Raw genomic sequence first — 10,174 nt, 5'->3', positions numbered from 1 at the left:
AATCAGATTAAATTCTTTTTTTGTCGTATTAATCTTTTGAGTAACACTAGATGGCTGGATTGAAAAGTACATTAATGGTCTACTAAAATCTTAGACTTAGGAGCACCTCATTATAGCTTAAAAATCTTTCTATTATGTGCAACTTTTTCTTGCCACCTAATTGTGACACCCCTGAAATGGATTTCCAAGCACTTATTTGACTTCATACTATATATATATATATATATATATATATATATATAGAGCAGGGTTGCTGTGCTCTCAGAAGCACGGAGGCTTTCGTGCTCCTGATCCGTTTTCGATGATGGAATTTTCGAATCGACGATCGGCTCCGTTATATTTGATCTAGCGCATTTGAAGTTTCTAGAAAATAATTTTTGCGATTTTTCGATATCATTTACCTAGTGATCGAAAGGATTCAAAATCTATAATTTTTAATGGTTGATATCTGCCGTTTTCAAGTTTAACGGTGTAGAAGTATTCAAATCAGATGAAATTTTGATAGAAAATTCTTTATACTATCTATAACAAGATCTATATTTCTGATCGAAAATTTTAGTGCTATATCACCACTTTTTATAGGNTTTAAATTTGTTTACACCGTTAAACGAGCAAATTTCTTATATTGATCATTTAAATTGTAAATTTTACAACTCTTGATCATTAAGTCATTAATGTCGAAAAGATTTGAATTTGTAGATCATATTTAATAATAAACAGGTTTCATTGCTATCGATTTATTTCGACGATGGAGCCTCTACATTAGCCATCGTTATCGTTAAATATAATATACACCACTTAAAGTATTTAAAAATTAAATTTTATATGTTTCCAACGCTGTTCTCTTCTGCATCAAGTGGACACAAAAATAAACGGCTATAAATAAAAATTCTTTCAAAAGTGATGATCGAATTTTTGTAATCAAGATCAAAAGTATAGATCTTATTTAAATAGTTTAAAGAGTTTTCTAACTAAAATTTAATTGATTTAAATTTGTTTACACCGTTAAACGAGCAAATTTCTTATATTGATCATTTAAATTGTAAATTTTACAACTCTTGATCATTAAGTCATTAATGTCGAAAAGATTTGAATTTGTAGATCATATTTAATAATAAACAGGTTTCATTGCTATCGATTTATTTCGACGATGGAGCCTCTACATTAGCCATCGTTATCGTTAAATATAATATACACCACTTAAAGTATTTAAAAATTAAATTTTATATGTTTCCAACGCTGTTCTCTTCTGCATCAAGTGGACACAAAAATAAACGGCTATAAATAAAAATTCTTTCAAAAGTGATGATCGAATTTTTGTAATCAAGATCAAAAGTATAGATCTTATTTAAATAGTTTAAAGAGTTTTCTAACTAAAATTTAATTGATTTAAATTTGTTTACACCGTTAAACGAGCAAATTTCTTATATTGATCATTTAAATTGTAAATTTTACAACTCTTGATCATTAAGTCATTAATGTCGAAAAGATTTGAATTTGTAGATCATATTTAATAATAAACAGGTTTCATTGCTATCGATTTATTTCGACGATGGAGCCTCTACATTAGCCATCGTTATCGTTAAATATAATATACACCACTTAAAGTATTTAAAAATTAAATTTTATATGTTTCCAACGCTGTTCTCTTCTGCATCAAGTGGACACAAAAATAAACGGCTATAAATAAAAATTCTTTCAAAAGTGATGATCGAATTTTTGTAATCAAGATCAAAAGTATAGATCTTATTTAAATAGTTTAAAGAGTTTTCTAACTAAAATTTAATTGATTTAAATTTGTTTACACCGTTAAACGAGCAAATTTCTTATATTGATCATTTAAATTGTAAATTTTACAACTCTTGATCATTAAGTCATTAATGTCGAAAAGATTTGAATTTGTAGATCATATTTAATAATAAACAGGTTTCATTGCTATCGATTTATTTCGACGATGGAGCCTCTACATTAGCCATCGTTATCGTTAAATATAATATACACCACTTAAAGTATTTAAAAATTAAATTTTATATGTTTCCAACGCTGTTCTCTTCTGCATCAAGTGGACACAAAAATAAACGGCTATAAATAAAAATTCTTTCAAAAGTGATGATCGAATTTTTGTAATCAAGATCAAAAGTATAGATCTTATTTAAATAGTTTAAAGAGTTTTCTAACTAAAATTTAATTGATTTAAATTTGTTTACACCGTTAAACGAGCAAATTTCTTATATTGATCATTTAAATTGTAAATTTTACAACTCTTGATCATTAAGTCATTAATGTCGAAAAGATTTGAATTTGTAGATCATATTTAATAATAAACAGGTTTCATTGCTATCGATTTATTTCGACGATGGAGCCTCTACATTAGCCATCGTTATCGTTAAATATAATATACACCACTTAAAGTATTTAAAAATTAAATTTTATATGTTTCCAACGCTGTTCTCTTCTGCATCAAGTGGACACAAAAATAAACGGCTATAAATAAAAATTCTTTCAAAAGTGATGATCGAATTTTTGTAATCAAGATCAAAAGTATAGATCTTATTTAAATAGTTTAAAGAGTTTTCTAACTAAAATTTAATTGATTTAAATTTGTTTACACCGTTAAACGAGCAAATTTCTTATATTGATCATTTAAATTGTAAATTTTACAACTCTTGATCATTAAGTCATTAATGTCGAAAAGATTTGAATTTGTAGATCATATTTAATAATAAACAGGTTTCATTGCTATCGATTTATTTCGACGATGGAGCCTCTACATTAGCCATCGTTATCGTTAAATATAATATACACCACTTAAAGTATTTAAAAATTAAATTTTATATGTTTCCAACGCTGTTCTCTTCTGCATCAAGTGGACACAAAAATAAACGGCTATAAATAAAAATTCTTTCAAAAGTGATGATCGAATTTTTGTAATCAAGATCAAAAGTATAGATCTTATTTAAATAGTTTAAAGAGTTTTCTAACTAAAATTTAATTGATTTAAATTTGTTTACACCGTTAAACGAGCAAATTTCTTATATTGATCATTTAAATTGTAAATTTTACAACTCTTGATCATTAAGTCATTAATGTCGAAAAGATTTGAATTTGTAGATCATATTTAATAATAAACAGGTTTCATTGCTATCGATTTATTTCGACGATGGAGCCTCTACATTAGCCATCGTTATCGTTAAATATAATATACACCACTTAAAGTATTTAAAAATTAAATTTTATATGTTTCCAACGCTGTTCTCTTCTGCATCAAGTGGACACAAAAATAAACGGCTATAAATAAAAATTCTTTCAAAAGTGATGATCGAATTTTTGTAATCAAGATCAAAAGTATAGATCTTATTTAAATAGTTTAAAGAGTTTTCTAACTAAAATTTAATTGATTTAAATTTGTTTACACCGTTAAACGAGCAAATTTCTTATATTGATCATTTAAATTGTAAATTTTACAACTCTTGATCATTAAGTCATTAATGTCGAAAAGATTTGAATTTGTAGATCATATTTAATAATAAACAGGTTTCATTGCTATCGATTTATTTCGACGATGGAGCCTCTACATTAGCCATCGTTATCGTTAAATATAATATACACCACTTAAAGTATTTAAAAATTAAATTTTATATGTTTCCAACGCTGTTCTCTTCTGCATCAAGTGGACACAAAAATAAACGGCTATAAATAAAAATTCTTTCAAAAGTGATGATCGAATTTTTGTAATCAAGATCAAAAGTATAGATCTTATTTAAATAGTTTAAAGAGTTTTCTAACTAAAATTTAATTGATTTAAATTTGTTTACACCGTTAAACGAGCAAATTTCTTATATTGATCATTTAAATTGTAAATTTTACAACTCTTGATCATTAAGTCATTAATGTCGAAAAGATTTGAATTTGTAGATCATATTTAGTGATATTTACCATCGATTCTAAAGCTTCATTATAAAAAATAAAGGGTAAATTTCAAATACCACTCTTGTGGTTTCGCACTTTCTTATTTTAGTACCATATAATTTAAAGTGTATTAATTTAGTACCCCTCCGTTAACTTTTCGTTAAATCATATATAAAAAACTTTATATATCCTACCTATAGTTTATCGAATATTCACTTTAGTACTCTTTAGTTTTAATTTTGTTACTGATTTAATAAAAAAATTAGTAGAGAAGATAACAAAAAGAGAAAAATAAAATTATAGAATGCGAAATTGATATACTTTAAATTATAGGGTATTAAAGTAAGAAAATACGAAATTATAGTGATGATATTTAAAATTTTTTTAAAAATAAATTAGTAAAAACAGATTATTTTTCTTACATCAGCCAAATAAATCATCACAGAAATTTTACAACACATGAGAGTCCCCCATCCCTTGGATTTGTACCAAATAGACTTTTTTGACTTGGAGACTAAAAAACACAAAAAAAGCCAAAAACCAAGCTTTGGAGAAAAAATAATAAAAAAAAGTTGTTCTAGTTTAGGCACATAAATAAATAACAAAAAGAAAAAAAAAATCATCTTTCCCCTCTCTCTCTCTCTCTCTATCTCTCTCTCTCTCTAGATTCCCCTCTCCTTCCTCTCCATCTTTCTCCATCTCTCCAAATCTCTCTCTTTGTTCTCTATACAACTCACAGCTTAGAGCTTAAAGCTTAGAGAGAGAGAGAGAGAAAGAGAGAGAGAGAGAGAGAGAGGATATGGGGAATTGCTTTGGCTCTCTTCTTGTTTCTTTTAGTCCAATGAACACTAGACCATCTAGTCCAGGTAAAAAAAAAAAAAGAGATCTTTTTGTTTTTGTTTTTGTTTTTGTTTTTTTTTTCTTTTTTATTTATGAGAGGTTTCTTTTTTTTTTTTTTAATTAGATAATTTGTGCTTAATTTTGGACTAAAAGAAACAATTTTTCCCTTCATTTCATACACCCTTGTTGGGCACCTCTGATTGCATAATTATCATTTGGGTTCTGAAATTTCCCACCTTTTCTTCACAAATTGAAGGGAAATTTTGGATTTTTACATCTCAAGAGTATCATTTTACAGTTCTAGTGGGTCTATTAGGCTTTTTATCTTCATAATTTCATCACATTTATATAGTTCCTATATTATGATCCCTTTTTATCTGAAATATAATGGGTCTTTGATATCTCCTGCTAAAATTTCATGATTTTAGTTTTATATAGCTCTCATGTTATAATCCCTGTTTATCTGAAATGGATCTTTGATATCTGTAGCTAAAAATTTCATAATTTTAGTTTGTACTCATCTTTAAGCAGTATAAAGGGGGGAAAAAGATAAACAATACCAACTCAATTTTGCCCCTTTTTGTTTGGGTATATATGTTAAGGGCCCTCAGCATCTAAAACCACTAGTAGTACAGCAACCACTGGTAAGCTCTCCACCATCAGCGGCAGCACCTTCGGGCCGCAGTCGACAGGGAGCGGCAGCGGCGGCATCGGCGTAAGCGCCGACGAGGTCTTCCCCGAGGGCCGAATCCTCGAGGTGCCGAACCTTCGGATATTCACCTTCGCGGAATTGAAGGCCGCAACGCGGAACTTCAAGGCCGACACGGTGCTCGGGGAGGGGGGATTCGGTAAGGTGTACAAAGGGTGGGTCGACGAGAGGACAATGAACCCGGTCAAGACCGGGCTTGGGATGGTAATCGCGGTGAAGAAGCTCAACCCGGAGAGCATGCAGGGGTTGGAGGAGTGGCAGGTGATCGCCGATTCCTACTGTTGTTGTTGTTTTTTTTTGGCTCTTTTAGTTAATTCGGTAATTATTGACTTAAAATTGTGTTGTTTCGCGATCTTACTATGTTATTGAGCGCCTTTTATTATCTCTAATTCCTATTCATTCCATAATGTTTCGATTGATGAACTTAAATGTTGGGTAAAATTTACTTGAGAAGGGTTAGAAATGATTCTTGTGCAACACTTTTGTTTCTGTCGGTTTGCAGTCGGAGGTGAATTTTCTGGGGCGGCTTTCGCATCCCAACCTCGTCAAACTCTTGGGCTACTGCTGGGAAGACAGGGAGCTTCTACTTGTCTACGAGTTCATGGCTAAAGGAAGCTTAGAGAATCAACTCTTTCGAAGTGAGTCGTATGATTAAGAACAGTTCAAACTCTCTCGATTATCGTAAATTTGTACTAAAATGAATGAGATTTATGTGATATCGCTAGTTTGATTGTGTTCTTTACGATATATACACCCTTTTTGGACAGGAGGGGTAGTTTTTGAGCCTCTGTCATGGGATCTCAGATTGAAGATTGCAATAGGCGCGGCTCGAGGCCTCGCTTTCCTTCATTCATCCGAGAAACAAGTCATCTACAGGGACTTCAAAGCCTCCAACATCCTCTTGGACTCGGTAAGCTTCTCTATTAATACTCTTTCAGTCTTTGCTCTAAACCAATTGTCTAATCCTGTGATGTAATTTCTCGCGAAGTACTACAATGCGAAGCTCTCCGATTTCGGCCTCGCGAAGCTCGGGCCGACCGGCGGGGACACGCATGTCACCACACGAGTCATGGGCACCTATGGATACGCAGCGCCAGAGTATGTCGCCACCGGTACGAACTCCTCCACTAGTTGACGGGATATTTACGATTTCATTAGATATGTTGGTGGAGCAGTAGATCACTAAGATTTACTATTTCATCGTACTAATGCGGGTCTCTGTGGGGTACCAGGCGATACCTCGCTAACTGTTGTAGTAAGTGGCCGATCACGAATAGCGGTCCAAGGCTTACGTATGATGCATATGTGGGCATGCTGTCGAAATTTGAGAACTATTCTCCCCCACTCTTTTGTCCCTGGAGCTTGCGAAAACTTTAGGGCTTACTAGAATTTTTGCGACGGCTGCTTCTTGCTGCAGCTAGAAAAAGAAGCTTCAAATTAGAGCTTCTACTTTTGGAGCCTAAGTTTAACCTAATACAAGTGATTTCAATCTATTAGGCCATCTATACGTAAAGAGCGACGTATATGGATTCGGTGTTGTGCTTCTCGAGATGCTATCAGGCCAGCGGGCCCTGGACCCGACCCGCCCTAGCGGGCAGCACAACCTGGCCGACTGGGCCAAGCCGTACTTGGCCGACCGGCGAAAGCTGGCCCGGCTGATGGACCCCCGGCTCGAGGGGCAGTACCACTCGAAAGGCGCCCTCCACGCCGCGCAGCTCACTCTGAAGTGTCTATCCGGCGACCCCAAGAGCCGGCCGTCTATGAAAGAAGTCGTGGAGACTCTCGAGAAGATCGAGGCGATGAAGAGTAACAAGTTGAGGGAGTCCAAAGACGAGCCCTCGCAGGGTCGAAAGCACGGCCGCTCGCCGAGGAATCCAAACCAGGCGGCGGGGGGCAAGCAACCTACTAGATTAACATGAGAATGTGATTTGATTTTCGACTTAATTGCTTTTGTAAATCGATTTTTTTTTTCTTCTCTTTTAATGGGTTTACTTATATTGATTGCGAAAAATGTAATCTTTTAATGGAAAAGAAGGTATTGTATAATGTAGCTGCTAATTTGATGATGTAAAAAGTGGAGGTGATGAAATTACTTTTTTTGTCTCCACTTATTCACACCTTTTCTAAAGGCTTTTGTGCTATGTTCCAACTATATCCCACTTCTCTTTATGCTTTTGTACCATGTGTTTCCATTCATTCCCACTTCTTGTGTTTATATTGGTCCACTTGTTCACAAACTAGAGTATGTGTGTTGGAGTCAAGATTCAAGAGAGCAAAGTGAGATTCAAGTGAGAGAGTAAAAGTTGATGAAGAGAGAGAGAGGATGAATTAAAGACCAAAGAGAACATTTATTGTGCTTGTAGATCCCTAATAAAAGAGGAATATGAGTTTATATATAGGAAAACTTTAAATACCATTAATGTTTTCACACTTTCTCACTTTATACCCTCTGGTTCAAAAAGTATTATTTTCGTACTCTATAGTTTTATTTTTTTTATTATTTTCTTCACTAATTTTTTTTTCGTTAAATTAATGACAAAGTTAAAACTAAAGAGTATTAAAGTAAATAATCGATAAACTATAGGTGGATATCTGAAGTTTTTTATATATGATTTAACGAAAAGTTAACAGAGAGACTGACGAGAAGAGAAAAATAAAACTACATGACATTAAATTGATACACTTTAAACTATATGATACTAAAGTGAGAAAGTGCCAAATCATAGGAGCAGTATTTTAAGTTTACCCTTTATATATTTAGTGGGACTAAATTGCTTTTATTGATGCCTTATTATGAGCTTAGCTTGATCCTCCTTTTGAGTTCATTTCAACTCATCTCACTTTTGGGTAATGAAAGGGATAAACATCCAATTGCCCCTCCTTGGTTTATCTCATTTTTACTTTACCCTCCTGTAGTTAAAAAAACTGTACTTTACCTTTCTGTGATTTACCTTATTTTATTTTTGTCATTCCGTTGCATTGTTATGATTTAACACATTTTTTACTTTTCCGTCTTATGACTTTTTCTTAAAAAAATTTCTTACGAGAAAGTCTATGATATAAAATTAGAGTAACAAATATTTTTTACAACATCATTTTAATAAAAAATTATGGGCGGACGTGGTACACCTGGTGTAGGAATAAATTCTCTCAGGCAAGTAATATACTAATATCTCATTAATGTGAAAAAGTTTGGAATATGGGTGTGAGTGACGATATGTAATATATCTCCAATCAATTAAAATATATTCTTAAAATTCACCCATAAGATTATGTTTTTTTTAAAAAAAAAAAATTATTATACCTTTTTTTTAAAAAAAAGAGCAATTTGATTTGCTTAAAAATATAAATAACGTAAAACAACTACCAAATAGATTTAGTAGGCCATCTCCTTAGGAATGTCAATGGGTTGGATTCGGAGCGGATTTTCAAAACTCATAATCCAAACCTAACTCCAAACCCAAAATCCGAATTCGAACCCGAAAATTCGAATTCGAAATAATTATTTCTCTTGTTAATATTTTAAAATATATTACATTAAATCTAAATTTTTAAAATACGAATTCAAATATAACATCAAATTATATATATATATATATATATATATATATATATATAAAATGTAGAGATACTATGCTATCGAAAGTATAGAGTATTAGATGCTTCCAACTTTTTGACCCTTGGATGAAGAATTATATGGTTGGGATAATTGTGGTACCCCCTAAAGTTGAATAGTACTCATGGGGTTGAGTATTAATCCAATGGTTAGAAATGATCAAAGAGGTTGATCTAAGAGCCAAAAAGTCAGAAGCACCAGATCCTCTATAAATGCTTCTGATAGTATACCAGTCTAGCTCTACTATATCTATAAATGCTATCGGAGATTGTAGAAGTGATGGAGCATCGACGAGGACATCGATGGTTCAAGTGGGGGAGCCTGTCACGGGTCGATCGCTGGGACTCGACCGTGACACCTTTGGGGGCCACATTTGGCAGGCACTTGGGTTGACGAAGTTATGGAGTTGCGGAGTTGAGGCGTTCCGTTAGATGGGGGTCGCTGTCAAGTCAACGGAGGCAATTCCCTAGCAATGGCCCGTGCCATTACATGAAAATAGGTGCCACATGCGGGGGCTCAAAACGTACCCCTCGCTGAGCACCTTTGTACCCNATAGAAAATTCTTTATACTATATAAAACAAGATCAATATCTTTGATTTAAAATTTTAATGTCATATTATTACATTTTGTAAGATTTTTATTTTTAGCCGTTGATTTTGAGCCCCTTCGTTCACTAGGCAAATGATATCGTAAAATCATAAAATTTATTTTCTAGGTACTTCAAATACTCTAGATCAAGTTTAACGGAGCCGATCGACGATTTGAAAGCCGCAACATCGAAAACGAGCTGGAAGCACGGAAGGCTCCGTGCTTCCGATAGCATAGTAACCTCACTATATATATATATATATATATATATTCGGATTTGGGTCGGTTTCGGATTCAAGTCGGATATCATCAAAATCTATAGCCGAATTCATATTCGTTGGATTTTTTATTTTTGATATCCATATTTAAAACTATATTCATTTTGTATTGAATAAATCCACTCAAAATTCGGATTTGGATAAAATTTCGAATATCAGTATCCATCCTCCACCTCCTCGACATGACACGTGTACTGTGATCCAACGGGTGGGGTTTACGGCTGACGCGGTAC

At 33.0% G+C, this 10,174-nt stretch overlaps 1 protein-coding gene across 1 annotated transcript; it reads left to right on the top strand.

Annotated features, from left to right (window-relative positions):
- LOC109727595 (probable serine/threonine-protein kinase PIX13) lies at positions 4,747-7,637 on the top strand (the record flags this gene model as incomplete). Its single annotated transcript, XM_020257755.1, is given in 6 exon segments — positions 4,747-4,775; positions 5,352-5,719; positions 5,961-6,096; positions 6,226-6,368; positions 6,447-6,570; positions 6,956-7,637. Coding segments are annotated over 6 exon segments (1,222 nt in total), but the record flags the coding sequence as incomplete, so codon positions are not given.

The sequence above is a fragment of the Ananas comosus genome, linkage group 22 (assembly GCF_001540865.1).
Source record: "Ananas comosus cultivar F153 linkage group 22, ASM154086v1, whole genome shotgun sequence".
Classification (NCBI taxonomy): Eukaryota; Viridiplantae; Streptophyta; class Magnoliopsida; order Poales; family Bromeliaceae; genus Ananas; species Ananas comosus.
This window is presented reverse-complemented; position numbering and strand designations above follow the sequence as displayed.